This window comes from Echinops telfairi, unplaced genomic scaffold (genome assembly GCF_000313985.2).
Source record: "Echinops telfairi isolate 266 unplaced genomic scaffold, ASM31398v2 ScPeMD7_655;HRSCAF=1070, whole genome shotgun sequence".
Classification (NCBI taxonomy): domain Eukaryota; kingdom Metazoa; phylum Chordata; class Mammalia; order Afrosoricida; family Tenrecidae; genus Echinops; species Echinops telfairi.
The window spans coordinates 10,261,447-10,282,545 of NW_022104553.1; the positions used below are offsets into that span (position 1 = coordinate 10,261,447).

Consider the following 21,099-nt stretch of genomic DNA (forward strand, 5'->3'; position numbering starts at 1 on the left):
TTCAGGAAGATCAGAGGCCAGTGAGTAGAAGGTCTTGTGGAGCCAGTGGCAGTGGAAGTATCTCAACGCTGGTGTGGGTCTCCACGTGGCTCCTGCAGCTCCAAGGCTCTGGCTGCATCAGCGTAGCTCCATGTGGCTTGTCAACGGGAATGTCCCACAGGGAGACGAAGCAAAGAGAGTGTGTCTGCCTTCCAGTGAGCGCTTTCTCTCCATCGCGCCTCCAAATGAGGTCATCAAGCTGTGACTTGATTGACAGGCGGGACTCCACGCCTTCACTCAAGTTGACAGGAGATGATGTAACTGCCATGCCAGTAACGTGAATAAACATTGATCTCCAGCCATTTGCCTAGCGTAGGCATTTCATGCAGATGGGCTCCTATAATATTTGTTCTTTTGTGACTTATTGCATTCAGCATAATGTTTTCAAGGCATTCATTGTGTCTTTTGTATGGGCGGAATGCTTAATCAAGAAGGATTTAACGAAAAGAATCATTTTTTAAATAAATAAGTAGACTTGAAAAATGAATAACACAGACCAGAACTGGGTGGTGCCCAGCCACCACGACTAACTGCCCATGGGAGGGATCCTGGGCCCTGGATCGAGTGGGAGAACGACGTGGACAGAAGTCAAAGTCATTTAGAAAACCAGGCTGACTGGTTGCATAGACACAATGGCCTTTTCAGTGACCTGTCAGGCCCGGAACTCAACGTATGGCTCAATTTTCAGCCGAACAACAGAGAGGTCTACAAAATGAACAATAACACGACAGAGGCCTACACTCCGCAGAATGAGCAGCCATTGGAGGTCACAAGGGAGACATTTGCCCAGGGACCAAATGCAGGAGGCAGGAAAGGGTAGGAAAGAGTACTAAACAAATACCACAGGACCAAGAGCTAGAACTGAGTGAAGATCTGCCTGAGAGAGTCCTGCCTGGGGCGGAGGGGACGAATCTGTGACTGCTTCAAGCCCAGCTATCCCCTCAGGTCATAGCTCACACTTGACCCATCAGGACTTCAGGAGAGTTCTATGCTGTACAAGCCATTCCAAACCATTTACGCAGTGCTTTTGAAAGGGTGCCCAGCCTTGTGTGGCACCTGATGCAGACCAATGTGGTCCCTCCGAAGAGTGACCACAGAATGAACTTCCAGAGGTGGACAGCTGTGGCCCTTCGTGTAGGCTCCTTAGCCTGCAGGGTCTTTGATCTGAGTCCCTTAGCTGAAAGGAGCCTGGGGGTTACAAGTCATTTTCAAAGCAGCCCATCCGGGTCCTCCTTCTTGACCCCCTCAGGACCCACAGCTGAACTTTATCTCCTCGGCCGGCCTTCCCATCCCCTCCAGAGGCCCATGCCACTCCGGGTGAGGGCGTGCAGGCCTTTTATCTGAACTGTTTCCTCCCTGGGGACACCAAGTCCCAGGGCAAGAGACCTTGGCAGACGCTCCGAGCCCATGGACGCTCTGCTCCTCTTCCTGGTGCTCCTGTGCCGGTGCCCTCAGGCTGCTGCAGAGTTAGGAGGTGAGGAATTCTCCAGCCATTCCAGAGACCAGGGAGGGACAGCAGCTCTTAGGAAGATAGATTTACCCCCAACTAACCTTTTCCCTCCAATATTAGAAAGGTCCAGAGACTGGGAGGCTCAGGCCACAGAGCTTCTTGGAGAAAGGGAGAGCTGGGATGAGGGAATGCTTCCAGAAAAGGAGAGAGGAGAAGGAGAAGGGTTGGCCATGGGCCACATTCTAGCCGTTCCCCTTTTGTGCCTGGATCCTTTTAGTGACCAAGGACTTGGGATGGAGGGGCGGGGAGGGGGGTGCAGCTTAACCTCTTCTCTCCACTGGTGGCAGCCATGCTCTGTAGCTGCCTTTGGAGAAACGTGTTCACCAGCCCAGGCTATCGTTGGGGGATCCCTACCAGGAGAAGACAGCAGGGGCTGGAGGTGCAACGGCAGGCTGCTGACCCTGGGGGAGACTCGAGTCTGACACAGCCCTCTCTCTCCCCACAGACACCATCCAGGCCGTCTCCGGGGCCGTGAGGGAGGCGGTGGAGCTGCCATGTCCCTCGCCACGCACCCTGCATGGGGATGAACATCTGTCCTGGTTCCGCAACTCTGGAGCAGGCTCCCCGACAGTCCTGGTGGCCCAAGCCCCAATGGTCAGACCAGCCCCGCATGCTGGGAAGTCCGGAAGGGAGTCCAGGCCCAAGCTGTTGGGGAATCACTCTCTGTGGCTGGAGGGCATCACAGAGGGGGATGCTGGGCGGTACTGGTGTGCCGTGATGGGCCAGCACTACAATTACCAGAACTGGAGGGTGTACGACCTTTCTGTGCTCAGAGGCAAGTGGGGGCTAGCAAACCTGGGGTACCAGGCTTGGGAGGGGCCACACAGGCAAAAAACTCAGGGCTCTCCTATCTCCTCACAGGCTCCCAGTTATCTGCAAGGGCTGCAGATGGAACCCCCTGCTCTGTCCTCTTGTGCTCTGTGATCCCCCCGAGACGGCTGGATTCTGTGACTTGGCTGGAGGGGAAGGGCACTGTGAGGGGCCAGGTACAGTTCTTCTGGGGTGAGGGCTCTGCCTTGCTCTTGGTGTGTCGTGGAGAGGGGCTTCCTGAGCCCCGGAGCAGCCGCAGACCAAGGATCATCCGCTGCATCGAGTCTCAGAACAAAGGGGTCAGCTTCAGCCTGGCAGGTAAGCTGGCAGAGGAGATGGGAAGGGATGGCGGTCCTCGGCCGCCCAGCCTCTGCAGAACAGGCTGTTGCCTGGAGCAGGGAGTCTTGAGTAATATGATTTGAGAGAAAAGGGGGGGCGGGGAAGAATTATTGCTAGGGAGTTGTCTATTCTTTTTCTTTCTTTCTTTTTTTAAAAAAAATCATTTTATTAGGGGCTGATACAACTCGTATCGCAATCCATCCATACATCAGTTGGGTCAAGCACATTTGTACATTCATTGCCCTCATCATTCTCAAAACATTTGCTCTCCACTTAAGCCCCTGGCATCAGCTCCTCATTTTTCCCCTCCCTCCCCGCTCCCCCCTGGGAGTTGTCTTTTCAAGAAAGGACATTGCACCGGTATTAGAATGGCTCATTGTGAGTGAAAGCAGAAGGAGAAAAAAACCCATATCATTGTTTTACAATAAAAAGTCTGTTGTACAGTGAAGGAATGCCCTAGGGTGCAGAATCACCCATTTAAAGGGCCAGAGACAGAAGCACAAGGCCTTGACGTCAGCAAGCAGAAGCCCCCGCATGGGCAGGGATTGGATCTTTCCACCTTCCCCCCATCCAGGAGCTGGGCCTCCTTCTGTCTTGCCTCCCGGTGTCTGGCGCGTTGGAGCGATGCTCAGTCACCGCTTGTGGAGTGCGTGTTGAGAAGAACGAGTCAACGAAGCAGTCCTTCTGTGTTTCTGCTTAAAAGGGTGGTTCACAATGAACCAGAATGCCAACCTCGGTGCCGTAGGGTTAGAGCAACCCTATGGGACTGGGCAGGACTGACCCTGTGACTTTTCAAGACCGTAACTCTTGAAAGCCCCATCTTTCTCCCGGGGTTCACTATGAAAGGATGAGACAAGCAGTAAAAGCCGTCTCATGTGGAGGACGGCTCATGCCAGCAGGGGGAGAAGCCCGGCCTGGACCGTGTTGGGGCAGGGCAGCTCACGCCGTCTTCTGTTGGGAGCCCACTAGACTGTGGCGGAAGCCTCTCTTTGGGGAGCACTGTGGTAGACATTCCCCCCGACACACAGACACACACATACCCTGCCTCTGTCTACCCCTCTTGTCTTTCCTTACTACAGCCCCTGTGGATGTCTCTCCGGCGCCCTGTGCCCCCTCCACAGGCTGGGACCTGCCCTGGATGCTAATGCTGATGCTGGTGGCTGGCCAGGGCCTGGCCATCCTTGCCCTCAGCATTGTGCTCTGGAGGCGCAGAGCCCTGGGGGCTCCCAGCAGAGGTGGGTCCCTCCCTCCCAGAGAGTGTGGGCGTGAGCTCCCACACCTCACCTTGGTTGCCTCTTCTGTGGGGGCGGGGGTGACCCGCCATCCAGTTGCGGGCTATCTGGTAACGTGTCTCTTTCCTATCCTGTGTGATTTCTTCTCGCCAGCTGCCGCCACGCCTCAGTTCAAACCCGAGATCCAGGTCTATGAGAACACCCATCTGGCCTGTTTTGGGTGAGTCAAAAATAGGGTTCAAAGGTCTAAATCCCAGCAGGAACTGGGAGTGGGAGCGGGTCCTGGCTCCTGAGAGGGTAAAAATGGGAGTATTCTTTTTCTCTCTTTTTTAAGAGTTAATTTTTTTTTAATTCACTTAATTGTTGCGGGGTGGCGGTGGGAGGCCAAGGAAAAGCACACAGCCGAACGTACTCCATTCAGTTCTAGGAGCTACACGACACAGGTCAGGGACCTTGCTGCTCCGGCCAGCCGGGCAGCCCTTCTTGCCCTCTCCTCCAAACGGGTCCTCCTCCACTGGCATGACCCACTGCCCCTCAGCTCCTCATCCAATCTTTCAAGCGACTGATGTAAATTTGATCCCGTATAAATGGTTCTTTAAAAGAGCACTTTGCTCAAAGCAGTCTTTAAACGATGACTATTTTAATTTACAGAAGATGTCAGGGGAGATGTTTCATAGGTTTAAGGGTGATCTCGGGGCAATCGTTTGGGGGATCTGTGCAGCCTTGGGGGCTCCAGAAAGCCGGGCTTCCATGAGCATTAGGAGTTCTTGTTTGCATGTCCCCCTTTGTACTAAGCTGCTTTGTTGGAAGACCGACCGACCGGGGATGCCTTCTTAACCTGGGTCTCTGTTTCACAAACTCCACAGCCTGCCTGCCCCCAAGACCAGGTGACCCAGGGACGTCTGGGGCTGGAAAGTGCGACCTGCTTTTCCCAGGCCATCTGGCACACCAAGGATGCCGTGGGGGGCCAGGGGGGCTGAGCATGGACCTCCTCATCAGAGTCCCCTGTCAAGTTGTGGTGGGAAGAGGCTGAAGGAAAAGAGGAATGCTATTCCGTGATGGCATCTGGGAGAGGTGTGGTCTGTCTGTGCGGCAGCCAGCCCCAGAATGGGGGTGATTAAGGGGAACCTGGAGCTGGGGTGGGTGGGGAGGACCGGGGTTGACAGAGATGTGGGGGGACGGACCGGGACACCAAAGGACAAATGAGGCAGGAGAGATTCAAGTCAGGCGCAGAGGAGAGGTTCAAAGTGATGGAGGGAAATCAGAGGGAAAGTGGGAGGGCTGGGGGGCAGAAAGAAAACTACACTTGGCCCCGGATTAAGCTAGGCATTCCCTCCTCCCAGTAGGAACGGAAGCCCTTGAAAGAGGAAACCAGAGTCTTTAATTAGGTCTCAGGCTTCCTCGTTGAAGGGGAGGAAACTGAGCCTGGTGGGGGGCTCCCTCTCAGGAACCCTCCTTATCCCGGGCACACACACACTCCTCTCCTTGGTGCGGGCCCCCAGGAACCGCTTATCACTCTGACACACACAGCGCTGCCGGGTCCGCTGCCCCTGGACTGAGGGAGTGTCCCCACGACTGGCCGGCGGGCGGGATGGGCAGGCAAGAGCCCTCGTGGAACTCCAGGTGGGGCATGTCATCTGGCCCAAGCGTTCGTTCATTGTCACCTGTCACAGCAAACTGTGGGCCAGTCTGGGCAAGGCTTTTGAGGGGAGGGCCTGGATTAGTCCCAATTTGGCCAGGCCCAGGTCCTCAGCAGAAAGGATCGAGTGCAGGCCACACCCGCCCGCACCCTCACATTCACCAGGCCTCCCCTGCGCCTGGGCTCTCTCTGTACCTTGTTGGAGAAAAGCCTTCCTGGGAACCTTGCCACATGCCTTTGGGCTGCGGTGGCTTAAGCTAAGCTATTGACAAGAGGGAGGACGCCGATGAGGCAGATGGAGAATGGGGTGAAAGTTCTGGTTCAGATTCCAGCACCCTAGCCCAGCTTACCCCGCAGCATGTAGACAGACCCACAGAGAGAGCTGGTGTGTACACAGACACACACACACAGAGTGTTGCTGGAATACCAGAGAGCCGCGTTTATTCAATTAAATGAACTCCCCAAAACCTTCTTCCAGAGCTCCTGCTCTAAAAATGCATCTCTCCTAGCAAGATGCCCCTCCTCCCCGTGCCTGGTACCCCCCAACTCCCCAGTCCTCTTGCCCGGGAGCCTGAAATGCCTGCCTTGCTAGAGACAGGGGTCGAAGATGGGGCATCAACTGTGGACAGGAGGGGGTGCCCGGCAGGTGTTGTTGGTGAGACTGTGCTCCCTAGAGGCGGGACCCTCTTCAGCGGAGTCTGGAGGTGGCGAGTTCTACAGCAGGTCTCCTTTCAAACTCAGCTTCTTGGGCACATCTAAAAGAGTCTATGCATCCTGGGCTGCGGGCTGCCAGTCCCGTGGCTAGTGGAAGGGGTGGCCGCCCCACGCAATGCTGGCCGAGAGGAGTGGGGCCACGAGGAAGAGCGGGCTGGGGAGCCATGGCAGGCGCGAGGCTGCGTTGCACAAGTCCTGTTGGCAGCAGCGGTGCAGCAGAGTATAGGAGCGCGCCCAGTAGGTGGCATGGCCTGGCAGGGAGCACTGGGATCTTGGGAGGCAGCCCTTCCGTTCAATGTTCTCGCCCTCATCTGGGGAACAAGGGGGAGGCTGAGGTCAGAGCGGAAGACGGCTGTGGGTGGCGGACAGGGCAGGAGGATGGGTGGAGGTGGAGGAAGGCCGTCGGCGCGGGGTCCTACCTGAGGTGCCAATACTGACAGCGCAAGCTTCATCGTCCTGACATGCCGTGGGGACTGGAAGGCAGGGTTTGGCAAAGTTGCAAGTGTAACATCGGAGCCGTGCTGGGGCTGGGGAAGGGCGGAGGCCTGGAGGGACAGAAGAAAGGGACGCCAGGGGAGAAGGGAGCCCGTTGAGGGGGAAGGCCACCTCAACCTCAAACTCATTGCCATGGTGGCTCCGTGGTCACACGTGGGGCTGCAGTTTGAAAGCACTTCTCTGGAGAAAGACGTACTAAAGAGCCGCAGTCTCCCGAACCACAGGGGCGGCTCTGCCCGTCCTATCCTTTCAGAGAGAGAGAGAGAGAGAGGAGGGCAGACAAAGAAGCGAGGGGAGAAAAGGAAGAGAGGAGCCTATGGAAAGAAAGTTGAATGAGCAGAAGCCACGGGAACAGTAAGTTGAATGAGGGGAAAAAGAAGGTGCCCCAAACAGGTGAGGAAATAGGAATTGTGGGATTGGGGGGGGTCAGGCAGGAAGAGGTCTAGCAAGGAAGCAAAAGGCAAGGACAGGTGCTAGGAGGTCCAGGCGGTCCGTCAAAGACGCAGCAAGGCAAGCGCAGCTATTCCCATATGCCTTCGAAAGAAAACGTTCCCCCCACCGTTTGCCTTGTTCCACCCCACAGGCTGATACCATTCCCAGTTCTTTCTAAAGGTCCCACAATTCTCACATCCCGCACATCAGTGCCCAGGCTCCTCCATGAGCCCCTCCCCCCAGCTCCCTGGCCCACCCTTACCCAGTGCCCCCCAGAGGTACAGGAGGCAGAAGAAGATGATGGCAGTGCCCATGGCTGGCTTTAGAGCTGAGCTCAGGAATCTGGCAGAAGGTGCTCTGCACCCTGAGAGCCTTAAGAGTCGGAGCAGGGTGCAAGACAGGGAGGGACCCGAAAACAAACACACCTAGGGAGGGCTGCCAGGGCGGGAAGAGAGCCCAGATTCACAAGAGGGAGCCGGCCTGACACAGCAGCGGGGGGGCCCCTGCCTCGCTCCCAGACACCCCATAGTTCTCACCATCTTCCCACCCCCTCCTCTAGTCCGCCCAGCCCGGAGGGGCTTCTCTGTTTCCTCCATGTGTGTGTGTGCACGTCTCCCTTACTCTCAGCTGTCGGTCCCTCCTGGGGCGCGTCTGCCACCTTCCCTTCTGCTTCTCCCCCTCCCTCCCAGCCTCCCTCCCCTTGTCTCAGGCTGCTCAGCTCCAAGGAGCGCTCTTGTATCCCAAGGTTACCCTTGTAAGCAGCCTTGGCCCAGATTGGAGGGAAATGTGAGAGAGGTGTCAAGGACATGGGGGGTGGGGGGGCCCTCTCCTACATAAAGCCCAGCTGGGTGAGAGGGTCCCCACCCAGCTACACATCCCTTTGATTCCTGAAGCCCCAATGTTCCTACCCCATAATTATCCCTCCCGGCGTTACTACCTGGGAGGACAGACTTAATCACGCAGGGAGGGACCAACCGGAAGGACCAGCATGTTTCCCTTGGTGGGCAGGCACTGTGGTGGTCAGAGAGACTGGAGGGAAGTCCTGGGTCCTTTAGGAGTGTAGGGTCCTCTTGGGAGGAGGGAGGTGGGATTCAGGAGGAGGGGGATGGGTGTGCCAGCAGCTGCAAGGTTGTGGTTGAGAGTTTGGAGAGGAGAGAGGAGCTGAGCCAGGCCCCTGGCAGGAGGGTTCAAACTGCACAGAGGCCAGGTGGGACTGGGAGACAGACGCGCTGACAGAGCAACAACGTAAAGAAAGTGCTTTTGTCTCAGAAAATGGCAAACACAATTTTTTTTTGCCGGGGGATGGCAGAGGGATGGGTGGTGTGCAGTCTCACAACCTCTCTACACGCTTAAACATCACAGAAGACCGCCCAGAACTTCGCTGCCTTTGGGCTATACTGATGGGCACTAGACTAGAAATGAGAACAGAAGAAATGTACTGTATATCCTCGTGTAGAAGCCGAGTTTTTCAGCACATTTTTAATGCAGTGTTTGTGGTCTAATTAGGTGCCCGGGCTGATAGTCCGGTCGGCTTATACTCGGGTATATACGGTAAATAGTTGACAGACCCTAATAAGATGCCGGATTTGCAAGGGCAAAGCCAACAGTATAGAGCAAAAAGCCGCTGTTTGACACCTGCACAAACCCATTTAGGGTCGGGGTCCATGAAAGAGGGGCGGGTTTTCCCATCTCTGCTTCTGTAGGCCTTGGGCTGGGAGATGTTGACAGCTTTGGCCGAAGTACATGACACAAGAAATCTGACCTCACACAAATGCGTAGTTGGGAAAGGAAGACGCCGGAGATTCATTCCTTCCGAAGGGTTTGAGAGACTTCCAGGGGCTCTTGGGGGTGGGGGCTGGTGACACAGTGGGTTAAGGATTAGGCTGCTGCCCTGAAGATCCTTGGTTGGAACTCACCAACTGCCTCTCCGGAGGAAGAGAAGGCTGGCTGCTTCTGTACAATGCACAGCCTCCCACCCCTCCCGGAGCAGTTTCAGGGAGCAGAAGAGCAGCTCTGGAGTCATTGAGTGGGAATGGGTCACTCCGCAGAGGGTGGGGGCCCTGGGAGGCCCCTGAGCAGCAGGCAAATGGTTTGCACTTAGGTGTTAACTGAAAGGGTGGGTGAGCCCGCTTCTGTAGGGGTTAAGGTCAAAACCTCACCTCACAGGGAACCCAAGCAGGGCACATAGGGTCACCAGGAGTCAGAACTGCTGGAGGCAACAAGGTCATGGGATAGGGGTCCTTGGCTCATGGCTTCAGATTGACCGCTGAGGATGGAGGAAATTGGGGGTTCCTGAAGACCTCAAAAGGTTTTCTTCTGGGTGGGTCCTTCCCCCTCTGTCCCCTTGATGCTCAGCCCCAGGGCTGAGACACAACTCCTCCTCGGCTAACCTTTTTATTGCCCTATAAAGCCCAAGGCAAGGGGGATATATAAGGCTGCCAGAGCTGAGCCCAGGCTGGGATGGGGAAGGGAGAGGTGCTGCCAACAGGATGAGCCCCCACCTGGTAGTGATCCTGCTGGGCACCCTGCTGGGGACTGCCTTGGGTAAGGAGGAGGCCTGGCACCTCTCACCCAGCCCATCTCTCCTCTGCTCTGCCAGCTGGCTCCCCTCAGGGTCCCAGCGCCCCCATCCAGCGCCTCCTCTCTCCTTTCAGGAAACCAAATTCGATGTTTCCACTGCGAAAGCCCTGGGAGAAGCTCCTGCAGAGACGGAGCTGCAGGGACCACCCAGGGGACCGCCAGTGGTGAGGCCGGATGCGGTGGCTCCCCCTTGGGGCAGATGAAGCTTCCCCAGAACTGTGAGTCCTCAGTCTTGCCCCCTCCCTCCTTTCCCTCCATCCCTCTGGTTTTCAAGTCTGGCTCTGGCAGATGGAGACACTGTCAGAGGAGGGCAGCCTGTCAGTCCCTTCTGGCTCCTGGCACTGAGCACCACCACCCGCCTCCAAGCCCAGGGTCTTGGTATCCCAGCTCTCGCCTGGAAAATACCTCATCAGTCCATTCACTGGTCACTGCAAAAGCTCTCTCTCTCTCTCTCTCTCTCTCTCTCTCTCTCTCTCTCTCTTAAAGCTCTATCTCTTGAAGGCAGAGGCCAAACGGTTAAACCAAACTTCAACTTTTCAGGCATCATCTAAGGATGAGGGTGGTATACATGTTTCATTTTGAAATAATCTTAGGTGGACAGAAAGTTGCAAGAAATAATGCAGAGCTCCTATGACTCGTGGTCATCGACTCGTAGTGACCCTAGAGGGCAGGACAGAACTGTCCCTGAGTTTCCCAGACTGGAAGTGTTTACAGGATTAGAAAGCCCTGTCTTTCTCCCAGGGAGAGCCTGGTGGCTTTGAACTGCCGACCTGGCAGATCACAGCCCAGGGTGTAACCACGATACCACCAGAGCTCTTATGGCGTTCAACCATCTTCCCCTAATATTAACCTCTCATGTAACCAAGACTGCTGCTGATTCCGGCTCACATGGCCCCCCGTGGCAGGGCAGACCTGCCCCATAGGGTTTCCAAAGGCTGTATAGTCTTCATGGTGGCATCCTCCACCTCCCTCTCCAGAGGAGTGGCTGGGAGGTTCAAACTGCTGCCCTTTTGGCTAGCTTAATTGAATGCTTAATCGTCAGGCTGGTAGAACCAAACCACACCGTGTTGCTGTTGACTCGATTCCAGCTCGTCGCAGCTCTGGCGTGCACGGGAGAACGGCTGGGCAGGGTGTTCAGTGGTTGATTTTGGGAAGGTAGAGTCCCTTGAATCGGAGTGGACTCAAACCTTCCATCTTTTGATGAGCAGCCAAGCTTGTTAACCATCTGCGCCACCCAGTGACTCCCAGTCCAAATACGGAAATCAGAAAACAACACGGGTGCAATACTACGAATTCATCTTATCCTATCTGACCAGTGATTTCATTCACGCCCAAAGTCTGCTAACTCGGAGGTCAGTGGTTTCAACCCACCGGCCACTTAGGGAGAAGAGGAGGCTGTCTGCTCCCATGAAGCTGGAGTCTCAGAGACTCCGTGGAGTGCTGTCTGGAGTGGGAATTGACTGGAAGGCAGTGGGTTTGTGGATTTCCACTCATGTCGGTTTCCTAGTGCCTGATCCCACATTGCATGTATTTATGTTTTGTTCCAACCCCCCACTTCTGACTCATGGCAACCCTACATGGGCATTCTGAGACCGGGAATCCTTACAGGATTGGGTAACTTCATTTTCCTCCTAGAGAGCGGCTGGCGGTTTGGAGGCCCCGATCTCTCGGACCCCATCCCAATGCCAGGCCCCAGCGCCACCAGCTTATCTCAGTTTCCTCCCGCCTGAGATGGTTCTCGGGCTGAGCTTGGCACTTTGGAGAGTCGTCAGATGTCATTTTAGAGAGGGCTTCTCATCAGATGTGTCTGCTATTTTCTCATGATTCGATCGAGGTCAAGCATTTGGGGGGGCAGCACGTCGCAGAAATGATATCGTGTCTGTCTCTGCATCATATTATAAAGTTCACCATGTCAGTGTTGATGTTGGGCTCTTGGCTTCAGCGGGTGTTTTTAGGGATCAGAGAATCCCTTGGGGAGGGGGCGTCCCTTCAATCATGTTGGCTCTGTCCCAGAAACCACACCTTTAAGACAGGGTCCACCAACAGTCTCTTTCTCTCCCTCAGCCTCAGTGACCGGGATCCATCGTCATCCCGCCCGCGTGGCGGCCCATCATTGCAATCAAGTGGAAACCAAGCTGGTGGGAGATGCGACTTCCACCACCGGCAAGGAAGGCTGCTCTGGAGACCCATGCAGTGGCGCTATAGGAAGCACCGTGGCCCCAGCATCCTTCTTGGCTGCCGCAGCCACTGCTGTGGCCTTGCTCTTGCCAAGACTGTGGAGAGGATAGTGGGAGGGAAGGGAGGGAGCAAAGGAGACCTGGACACCTGATGTGAGGTGGAAACATTGAGCCATTGAAATCGACCAACCATCCCACAGATGACTGGAAAGTTCCATCTATGGTTTGTTGTGGGGAGGGCTGAAGTGGTAATACAGAGGCGTCTGAGTTCTAGTTGGGGGTCACCTAACCTCGGTGGACTTTATGATAGTGCTGCACAACTAGACCCCAGTTGACCATGTCAAGTCTACTGGAAGTCACGCCTTCATCCTGCCGCCATCTTGTTGCTGGGGGCCATTTTCCTCAGCAACAGGGATCTGTGAAGGAGCAGCTTCTGGACTCTGGACACGATGAGACTCCTTGAGCCTGGCTCTCTGTGCTTCTCCTCTTGCCTTCTTGCCCCATTCACAACCGCCCGCTAGTAGGCCTATCTTGAATTGAGACTAGAAGGGTGAGTCCTATGATAGGAGACTTGGGTGGTGTCCACTTAATAACCAGGTCAAGCAGAGGCTTCTGGCTTTAACCTGCCGGCCTAGTGCCTGGGAAGAGGGTCCTGGGCCCCATCTCCTTCTGACTCTCCTACATGTTCTGGGGAGCCTTCGAGCCAGGCCCCACGCACTTCCTTCCTGGCAGCACACCAAAGGCGTGGCCTAAGTCTGGGATAAGGATTGTTTCTCCAAACACTGGAGCCTGCGTGGGCTTCCCCCTGTGAGCTGGAAGGGAAGCTGGAAGCCTACAGAGCCTGTTCCTCCAGCTGCCCAGCCTCGCTGGGAAATGCCCTGAAGGATTCTGGGATGAGCGAGGAACTCGGAGGACTGTAATGGGGATTGAGTTCTTCACTGGGAGGGTACCTGACAGTTAGGTCGACCGACAATAAATGCACCAATGACCAGACACAGATGTTTATTACGCAAACTGGAAAGAGGTGAGTGTGGGGCTGGGCTACATCAGAGGAGGCAGGGTGTGGATGAGGTCATCGAGCCCTTCCTGTGAGCCTTTCTTGGGAGCAAGACAGAAGCTGCAACTCAGCTCTCACTGGTGGGGTGGGGTAGGGTACCAGAAGCAGAGAGGGGAGCCTTTCAAGAGGATATTGAGGATCTGGAGTGGTCCAGATGGAAATGGGAACCAACAATAACAACAATAACAAACAAACAAGAATTCGGACTCCCAGTGACCAGGGGTTTCTGAGACGGTAAATCCTTAGGGGTTTCTGAGACGGTTAATCCTTAGGGGCGTAAACTGTTTCATCTTCCTCCCTGCAGCGGCTAAAGGGTTTGAACCGCCAACCTTGTGATTAGCTGCCCAACGCTTAGCCCACTGTGCCACCAGGGGTCCTTGGAAATGGGCAAACCAAAACAACAAACCAAAAACTAAACCCACTGCCATTGAGTCAAAGCTGACCCTAGGAGCCCCTGGGCAGGACGGAGCACAAGTACTGCTGGGGGTTCTGAGACTCAGCCTTTCTGGGAGCGGACAGCCTCATCTTTCCCCCATGGAGGTGCTGGCAGGTTTGAACCGCCGACCTTTTGGTTGACTGCCCAGGGCTCAGCCCACTATAACACCAGGGGAAATAGGAAGGAACCGAATCAATTCAGTGTGCAGGTGTATGGTAAGGAGGCAGCTAGAAAGTCCACTCTGCTATGATCTAACAGAATAAGAATGGGAGACAGGCAGAGACCATTCTGGGCAGCCGGGAAGAGTGGGAATCCAGGAAGGGAGGCTCGGGCTGAGGCAGGCGGGCATGAGGAGGGGCTGCCAGCAAAGCCGTCTCAGTGCAGCAGCCAGAGGCCAAGGCCAGCCAGGGAGGTGAAGAGGACGAGGGTCAGGCCCGGGGCGGGCCGGGGGGCCGGGCTGTTGCAGTTGTCCTTTGTGCAGCAGGTGGTGTTGTAGGTCAGGCCCAGTTTGCGGCTGGTTTGGTTGAAGGCCTCGCGGCACGGTTCTTCCGGTGTGCCACAGCGCAGGTTGGAGAAAACCCACATCTTACCTGCGGATGGGAAGGGAAAGGGGGTCACCTGGCGGGCCACTGTCTCCCTCACCACCCATTATGCCCCACCAGGCTTCCTTTCTTCTCGGCCCTGCCCTTGACCCCCTCCGTCTGAACTCCCTTCTGCACTTTCTTACCCTCTCTGTCTGCCTGCTGATCCTGATCCCATCCCGTGCCAGCTCTGGCAAGGAGGCCGGGGTGGGGGTGGGGGTGGCGGTAACCATCTCTTTGTGAGGTTCTATCTCTTCAGAATAGCCATAGCACCCCCACCATCCCCCACCCACCCACCCACCGCCACCCCGCATCGTTGGGTTGTTCTGAACATGTAGTGGACCAATCCAGGTGAAGACTTAGAGCAGTACTTAGTACATAAATAGTACTTGGCCCAATAACATCTCTGGAATCTCTGCTCCATTTTAGCCTCTATCCTAGTTAGGGTTCAGCCCCTTCCACGAAGTCACGGGCCTGCACCCCCCACCCCCAGGCCCCCCTGAAGAAGGCACCATTACCGAGGTACACATTCGTTGTCAGGCATTGCTGGTTTGGCTCCAGGCGACAGGACTGCCGGTCCACGCAGCCCAGCACTGGGACCTTGTAGCAGGAGTGACAGCGAATGTCAGCTGGGGAGACATAAGTTGGGCCGAGAAGTTGGGGTATCTGGCCGGCTCACCCAGGGGCAGCCAAGATGGAGGGAGAAGGAGGGCCAATCAGGTAAGCCCTGGACTTGTTGAGACTAGTTGGACAGAGAAGGTGAGTGATGCGGCAAAAATGGGAAGTGGGCGGCAGGGGAGGGTGGAGTTGTTGTTTTGTGAGAGGCACACACCCTACAGGTTTTCCTTCCAGCCATGCCACTTGGGACTGAATCAAAGGGGGCTGGGCTTCCAGCACAAACTTGGGAATACCGCCCGGAAGGGCTGAGGGAAGGCAAGACAGAAGAGGAATTCAGAAGTGGTCCTGACACAGATTTGAACTGGAAGGAAACGCTATTAAAAATATATAACCTATGCGACAGTCACGGGGGTTACACACATTGGCAACAATGTCTGTGAACTTGAGGCTAAGAGATCATCTGTAGGTAGGTAGCTTTTGAAACTCACTCTGCACCTGCGGGGGGCTGCCAAGAGCGTAGGAAGAGCCACACCTGAGAGAGAGCCTCTCACCCCAAAAGCCCTCTAGCAGAAAGGAAGGCTCTCTGGGAAAGGTCTGGCCTGGTTCCACCCTAGCACCTTACTATAGTGAAGAGGACAGAGGCAGAAGGGGTGCTTCCCCCAACGTCCCCACCTCTGCTAAGCCAAGGTTTGGGCTCATAAGGTTTTGGAAAGGGAGGATGGAGCAGCCTGGAGAATGAGTCTCAGTGAAGCCCATCTTTCCTTGGGTGTGAGCAAGCCCTGGAACCTTCCCCTCCACCCCCTACACACACACACACACACACACACACACACACACACACTCCCAAGCCTCCTAAAATTTCTCTGGCTTCTGGAGAAGTTCTTTTTTTTTTTTCTGGAGAAGTTCTAAAAGGTTAATTGGGAAGAGAACAACCCAGAAGATATGTCCTGGTACGGAAAGGGGGTGTATGTGGCCCAAGAAGGAGCAAGGGGGACTGGGAAAAATCTCAGCTGAGGGACACGGAGCACTTAGCCCCTCTAAGGGAGGGGGGGAGGGTAGACACAAAGGGACACTCGCTAAACACTGGCTTTCTGAGAGGGCACCTTGCTGAGCACAGGGAAACAAGGAAGAGGCCAGTGAGCTGGATCCTGGGCAGCTGGGTATTGGAGTAAGGGTTGGGACGGGAATTGGATGTCAGAGATTCTGAGGAGAGGGCTGCTTGGGGTGGGGACAGAGGCCTGGAGCTCTAGCAGGTGAGAAGAGCCGGTCTGGGTCTTGGAGGCAGGAAGGAGTCTGAGCAGGGAGGACCGGGAGCCTGAGAAGTGGTAGGGAGGCCTGGTCTGGGTGGCCCAGGAGCGCTGAACCAGTTGGGGCTGGGGTGTCTCGGATCCTGGGAGTGGGCAGAGTAGGGCAGTGGGTGGGGCAAGTTGAACCCGGTCCTTGCCTCCCCAGATGCTCACCTGAGACCCAGCAGAACACAGCAGACAGGGTGATCAGTGACAGGCCTTTCATGGTGAGGGTCCTGAGAATGGTCACAGCTACAGCAGCTGACAGCTTCAGGGCTGCGCTCAGGGAGTTGAGTGGCCTTTTGTGAATTTATATTCCTGAAGGCCCCTCCCTTCCCTACTGCTATAGCCCCTCCCTCCATCTCCCTCCATTTAGGTGCAGCTGCAGTTCCAGAGGGAAAAAGGAGGGGTGGGGAGAGCTGAGCAGGCTTAGTTGGGTAAGGAGGAGAGAGCAGTAAGAGAAAGCAGGGGTGTCCATCCACGTTCATTCCTGGTCTCAAGCCAAGGTGCCCCTCCTGGTTGTCACCTGTCTGTCCAGTCCTCTGAATCAGCCAACAGAAGTCATTGCGATGTCCCGAAATGACCACCATGGGAGCTTCTGCTGATTCCTGGGAAGCGGGCAGTGGGGCAGTCTACGGTGACTGTCACATGTACCTCCTGTCACATGGTCCCTGGAGGGCACTGGAGGGTGCAAACTGAAGATGGGAGGGGTCAAGTGGCTCTTCATTCTGCTCCTCTTGATCTTCCCAACGCTTCTGCAGCCCCAGGACGAAGCAGTGGCATTTGTGAGTTCACCAAGGATCTCTAGCAGCAGAAGCGTGGGATCCACCGCCCACCTGCTAAGGTGGGGCTGCCTCAGGCTCCTCAGAGGTTCTAAGACTCCACTTGGTCTGACTTCACCTCAGTCAGTTGGCTCTAAGGAGAGCTGCAGCGCTCTCGGTGGGGTGTGTTCACCTCCAAACCATGCCGCGCCCAGCCAAAGCCCGCTGGCTTGGGTGGGGCACAGCAGCTGGGCGGGCAGCTTGGCCAGGGAGTGATGAGGTAGAAGCTTAAGTAAGAGCCCAACTCTAAGCTCATTGCCATCCAGTTGATATTGACCCTCCTGAACAGGGCAGAACTGCCTCTGGAGAATTACCTTTAAAGGAGTAGAAAGCACTTTCTACTTTCTCCCCAAGAGCGGGCTAGCGGTTTTGAACTGCTGACCTTGTGATTAACAGTCCTCCTCATAGCCCACGACACCACCAGGGTGCCTGTAAAATAAGAATGATAGTAATGGACTTGGGTGGTTGACTAACAGCTAACACACTCCCTTGTTAACCCAAAGGTTGGAGGTTCTAGTGTACCCAGAGGCACTTCAGAAGAGGTGGTGGTGTGTTTCCAAAAACAAATTAGCCATTGGAGACCCTAAGGAAGATGGTGCTCTGATAGACTGGGTCCCCTCCCACCACCACCTGGATGGCCATTGGCCGAATGACAACCAGTTCAGCCACCCTCCTGCATCGGTCAGTCATTGTTCCAAGTGGGTTCCACATAGCTGTTATTTAGTTCTCACAACAACAGCCGGCTGTCTGCTTGCTACACGAGACAGCAGGCCCAAGGAGACTTGTGGAGGGGCAGACTTGAACTCAGGCAACCAGGCCCCAGAACTCATGGGTACTCATGGAAACCCACTGCTAAGCATTCCAACAAGATTGTGTAAAAGGCCAGCACACTGAGGGCCCTGAGTGGACCTGTAAGGATCCCATTCGAGCTGCTGCCTCCCACCCTCGCAGCCTCCCACCCTCGCACCCTCCCACCCAGCTCTTATCTGAGCCCCCTTCCCCCTGCTTCCCTCCGGTTTCTCCGCTGAGTCACTCTCCCTGCCCCCCACCCCACCCCATCCCAACCATGGCTCTGGTCCTGCAGCTGCTGCTGCTCTCTGGAGCTCAGGGGGACCCAGTGGGTAAGTGCTGTCTGGGGAGAGAGGGGTGAGCCAGGCTGGGGGGCAAGAGAAGAGCCCGAAGGACGCCAGGGGTACACCCTTGAGAGAGGATACCGAGAGGGGGGTCATAGGGCTGCCTCTAACTTCCCTAACCACCTCCCCCAGGCTCTGCTGTCTCAGCGTCCGTGGAGGGCCATTCTGGGGAGCTGGTGAATATCTCCTGCGTAGGAATCTCGAACCCCATCCGCTGGGCCTGGGCACCTAGCTTCCCGGCCTGTAAGGGCTTGTCCAAAGGACGCCGTCGGATCCTCTCGGCTTCATTGAGCAGCGGCCCCACGGCGCCGGCTGCGCAGCCCTTCGCAGGCCGTCTGCGCACCCTGGGCCCTGGCATCGGGCGGCTGCAGCTGCTCCTGAGCGCGGGGGACTCCGGCACCTTTTACTGCAAGGGCGGCGGAAAGGAGAGCGGGACCGCGGTCCGCGTGCTGGAGGACAGGGCCGATTGCAGGCCCCCGGAGGCTCCGCGGGGTACGTTGGGTTTTGGGAGGGGAGAGCGACTTGGTCTTGGCACCTGTGACGTGGGCACCCCACCTCTTCCCTGCAGCGCTCATGAACCCCCAGCTTCTGATCCTGCTCTTGAGCGTCGGGCCCGCCCTGGGACTAGGGGTGCTGGTCTTCGCCTGGTGGCTGCACAGGTGAGCTGTGGGTGTGCCTAGAGGCGGGATCAGAACCCGGAGGGGCGGGAGCAGAGTCTTGGCAGCCGCAAGATTGACAGCTGGAACCCTGAGGGGTAGTTTGGAGGTCAGAACTTGGGGGTGAGGCCACAGGTCTGGTGGGTGGCCCCTAGTGAGGGGCGCGGGGGTGGGGTGGGTGGAGGCGCAGTTTGCAGAGTGGACGGGGCTGTTTGGTTGGGTGGCGCCTACTAGTTTCTGTGTGTCCGAGGGCCAGTGGCCAGGTGGTCTGTGCTGGAGACCGGAGCCCTGGAGAAGGGGCTGACCAGAAAGGTGGCTCTTGGAAGACTTGTCAATTCCCCTTTCAGGCGCTCCCTGCGGCACCAACTTGGACCACTCTCCAGATTTGGTGAGACTAATTCCAACCCCATTTCCTTACCTGCACATCACACCCCTCAGCGCCCAGGTCTGAGCCCCAGCTGGGAGCAGACAAGTCAGTCATCCTCTCTCCCTCAGCTCTGCCCTCCTCACAAAGTGAGAGCCCAGCTGCCGCCGAGACCAAGGCCAGTAATGGAGGAGCCCAAGCCCCCAGCCCAGGAGGACGGGGAGCAGGTGAGGGCCTGAAGATGGGAGTGGGTAGGGATGCCGGTGGCCAGGATCCCTGAAGGAAGAGGCCTGGACCCACCCTGCCTCCCTCCTCACCCTTCAGAGCCTGCTGTATGCCAACTTGGACCAGATGGCCCTGAGAAACCCCCGCCGCCTGACCCTAGAGGTCCCTGCTGATGCTTCCACCACTGTTTATACAGTTGTCATTTGAAGGAAAACCCTGACCCCCAAACCTCACAATCTGAGGCTCACGGCCCTCCACGGCTGGCTCTCCTGCGCTAGGCCCCCCCCCACTCCCCCACCTGAACGCTAGCCCCCCACCTGAACACGGCAGGCACCATGGGATGGAAATGAGTAGCAGACGGACTGGGTGGTCCCAGGTTGTCCTTGCCACGGATCTGTCCCTTGCTTACGCCAACCGTCATCACCGGCGCCCACCTTCAATGGCTAAACCTGATGAAGCCCTGCCTCTTGGCCTGAAGACATCGATGACTCCCAGAGTTTCCTGCCGGCTTCCTTTCACAGCCAAGCTTGGCGAGCCAGCTTGCCCTACCCCTGCGTCTCCCATTCCCCCTCACTGTGCCTCCCTCTGCCCGGCTTCTGGCACTGCCATCCTCTCCCTAAGGCACCAGTGACGGGTGTCCGGGATGGGAAACGCTCTTAGGGCTCATCCGTTTGGCCTTCCCTGAACCTTTCCTTCGCTACCTGTGACTTCCTTCTGCACTTCTCTCCCCGTCTCCCCCACCCACAGCATTCCCAGCCGCCATGTGGTTTCTCCCTCTCTTTCCTCCCCGGCTCTCTCTTCAGCGAAGCTCTCCTTCACAACCAGGCATCTAGCCTCCAGCTCGTTGACTAACTCCCACTTCTCTCTCGAGCTCCCATCTCAGGGCGGGAATTTCCACAACTGTCCCTGGGACATCCCTTGCCTGGCTGGCCCCTGGTGTCTTACACACAGCATGTCCATGGTCAATGCCTCTGGATTCTCGCTTGCTACGTTCCGCTTCCCAGGTCCGTCCAGCAGACTTCTTCTACCCTCACACAACAAGCCGCCAAGTCCTGTTTTTAATCTTCTTACTACTGTCAAATCCACAGCCGAGCTGCTGCCTGAACGCGCTTTCCTCAGCCCCCCACCCCCACGGCAGTCCTTCTATCTTCTCTAGACTAGTCCTCCTCCTTGCAGCCAGAGATCCTACCCCGCTAAGCTAACCTGTTCCCATCTGATGCCCTTCCTTCTGCAAGTGCTGTATTTTTCTTCGTAGCCTTCAGCTCTGAGCTCAGGCTTTGAGGACAAGGAGTCCGATAGGACTGTCCCCTCCCTGGACTCACCCCATGTCACCATTCTACATGCATTCAACATGCCAGCCTTGGAGAAATTCTCCCCAGCTCTCCAAAATGCCTTTGCCCAGGCAATGCCTTCTTCCCACCGTACTTTTCCTCCTCCTTCCCACTACTTGCTTAATTCTTACTCATCTTCAGGACTCGGTTCAAATGTAACCTTTTCTGGGAAGCCTGTTATGACCCTCCTCACTCTACCCCTTCCCACTCTCCTGCCTCCAGGACCCACACTCACAGCAATAGCTTCCTGTGGCTTGTGTTCCATTACAACCTGCACTTCAGCTTGCAACTGAATTCCCTGCCACCAGGAGACTGACCCTTGTCAAGTCACTGCCTAGGCATGCCTCAATAAACAGTCAATGAGTGACTGTCCCTGGGTGCATTCTGTTTTCCCCTCTGTCAATCAGGGTGGACCGACAATCCGTCCTTTTCGAAGTCATCACACATTGAGATCTTTCCAGAGAGTGACCCGCCCATGCTCTCCCTTCTCTGACATACTCCTGACAGTAGAAGTTCTGTCTGTCCATCTGGCACCCAAGCACTTCTGACCAGGTTGGGCAGTGAGTAGGTTCCTAAGGAGGGTTTGATGAATGAAAGGCCTCTGTCCCAGCACTGGCCCCACCC

The 21,099-nt window shown here is 56.2% G+C and overlaps 5 protein-coding genes across 5 annotated transcripts; 3 read left to right on the plus strand and 2 right to left on the minus strand.

Moving 5' to 3' along the window:
- Positions 1 to 1,446: 1,446 nt before the first annotated feature.
- On the plus strand, positions 1,447 to 4,989 carry LOC101641027 (lymphocyte antigen 6 family member G6F). The gene is made up of 6 exons (XM_004711796.2): positions 1,447 to 1,513; positions 1,995 to 2,324; positions 2,411 to 2,677; positions 3,778 to 3,933; positions 4,084 to 4,150; positions 4,797 to 4,989. Exons 1-6 carry the CDS (start codon positions 1,447 to 1,449, stop codon positions 4,819 to 4,821), a joined length of 912 nt encoding a protein of 303 aa, XP_004711853.2. The 3' UTR covers positions 4,822 to 4,989.
- Positions 4,990 to 5,988: 999 nt separating this feature from the next.
- Positions 5,989 to 7,537, minus strand: LOC115870316 (lymphocyte antigen 6G6e-like). Its single transcript, XM_030886194.2, has 3 exons — positions 7,473 to 7,537; positions 6,703 to 6,828; positions 5,989 to 6,594 (listed from the first exon to the last, which is right to left on the minus strand). The coding sequence occupies exons 1-3, from the start codon at positions 7,522 to 7,524 to the stop codon at positions 6,371 to 6,373; spliced, it is 402 nt and encodes a 133-aa protein (XP_030742054.1). The 5' UTR covers positions 7,525 to 7,537; the 3' UTR covers positions 5,989 to 6,370.
- Positions 7,538 to 9,699: 2,162 nt separating this feature from the next.
- Positions 9,700 to 12,078, plus strand: LY6G6D (lymphocyte antigen 6 family member G6D). Its single transcript, XM_045292261.1, has 3 exons — positions 9,700 to 9,754; positions 9,865 to 10,008; positions 11,855 to 12,078. The coding sequence occupies exons 1-3, from the start codon at positions 9,700 to 9,702 to the stop codon at positions 12,076 to 12,078; spliced, it is 423 nt and encodes a 140-aa protein (XP_045148196.1).
- A 1,757-nt stretch (positions 12,079 to 13,835) lies between these two features.
- LY6G6C (lymphocyte antigen 6 family member G6C) lies at positions 13,836 to 16,171 on the minus strand. Its single transcript, XM_004711708.1, has 3 exons — positions 16,120 to 16,171; positions 14,560 to 14,670; positions 13,836 to 14,050 (listed from the first exon to the last, which is right to left on the minus strand). The coding sequence occupies exons 1-3, from the start codon at positions 16,169 to 16,171 to the stop codon at positions 13,836 to 13,838; spliced, it is 378 nt and encodes a 125-aa protein (XP_004711765.1).
- A 1,661-nt stretch (positions 16,172 to 17,832) lies between these two features.
- Positions 17,833 to 20,813, plus strand: MPIG6B (megakaryocyte and platelet inhibitory receptor G6b). Its single transcript, XM_045292262.1, has 6 exons — positions 17,833 to 17,887; positions 18,047 to 18,381; positions 18,528 to 18,558; positions 18,903 to 18,943; positions 19,051 to 19,146; positions 19,244 to 20,813. The coding sequence occupies exons 1-6, from the start codon at positions 17,833 to 17,835 to the stop codon at positions 19,349 to 19,351; spliced, it is 666 nt and encodes a 221-aa protein (XP_045148197.1). The 3' UTR covers positions 19,352 to 20,813.
- The last annotated feature ends 286 nt before the right edge of the window (positions 20,814 to 21,099 follow it).

Excerpts from the sequence above, each read along its gene's own strand:
- LOC101641027 (XM_004711796.2), top strand. The coding sequence starts at position 1,447 with ATGGACGCTCTGCTCCTCTTCCTGGTGCTCCTGTGCCGGTGCCCTCAG. Across the intron at positions 2,678-3,777 it reads GGTCAGCTTCAGCCTGGCAG|CCCCTGTGGATGTCTCTCCG; the intron begins GTAAGCTGGCAG and ends TCCTTACTACAG. Across the intron at positions 4,151-4,796 it reads ACCCATCTGGCCTGTTTTGG|CCTGCCTGCCCCCAAGACCA; the intron begins GTGAGTCAAAAA and ends CAAACTCCACAG.
- LOC115870316 (XM_030886194.2), bottom strand. The coding sequence starts at position 7,524 with ATGGGCACTGCCATCATCTTCTTCTGCCTCCTGTACCTCTGGGGGGCA. Across the intron at positions 6,829-7,472 it reads GTACCTCTGGGGGGCACTGG|GCCTCCGCCCTTCCCCAGCC; the intron begins GTAAGGGTGGGC and ends CTGTCCCTCCAG. Across the intron at positions 6,595-6,702 it reads TGTCAGTATTGGCACCTCAG|ATGAGGGCGAGAACATTGAA; the intron begins GTAGGACCCCGC and ends CTTGTTCCCCAG.
- LY6G6D (XM_045292261.1), top strand. The coding sequence starts at position 9,700 with ATGAGCCCCCACCTGGTAGTGATCCTGCTGGGCACCCTGCTGGGGACT. Across the intron at positions 9,755-9,864 it reads CCTGCTGGGGACTGCCTTGG|GAAACCAAATTCGATGTTTC; the intron begins GTAAGGAGGAGG and ends CTCTCCTTTCAG. Across the intron at positions 10,009-11,854 it reads GATGAAGCTTCCCCAGAACT|CCTCAGTGACCGGGATCCAT; the intron begins GTGAGTCCTCAG and ends TCTCTCCCTCAG.
- LY6G6C (XM_004711708.1), bottom strand. The coding sequence starts at position 16,171 with ATGAAAGGCCTGTCACTGATCACCCTGTCTGCTGTGTTCTGCTGGGTC. Across the intron at positions 14,671-16,119 it reads TGTGTTCTGCTGGGTCTCAG|CTGACATTCGCTGTCACTCC; the intron begins GTGAGCATCTGG and ends ATGTCTCCCCAG. Across the intron at positions 14,051-14,559 it reads GACAACGAATGTGTACCTCG|GTAAGATGTGGGTTTTCTCC; the intron begins GTAATGGTGCCT and ends TCCCATCCGCAG.
- MPIG6B (XM_045292262.1), top strand. The coding sequence starts at position 17,833 with ATGGCTCTGGTCCTGCAGCTGCTGCTGCTCTCTGGAGCTCAGGGGGAC. Across the intron at positions 17,888-18,046 it reads AGCTCAGGGGGACCCAGTGG|CGTCCGTGGAGGGCCATTCT; the intron begins GTAAGTGCTGTC and ends CTGCTGTCTCAG. Across the intron at positions 18,944-19,050 it reads TGGACCACTCTCCAGATTTG|CTCTGCCCTCCTCACAAAGT; the intron begins GTGAGACTAATT and ends TCTCTCCCTCAG.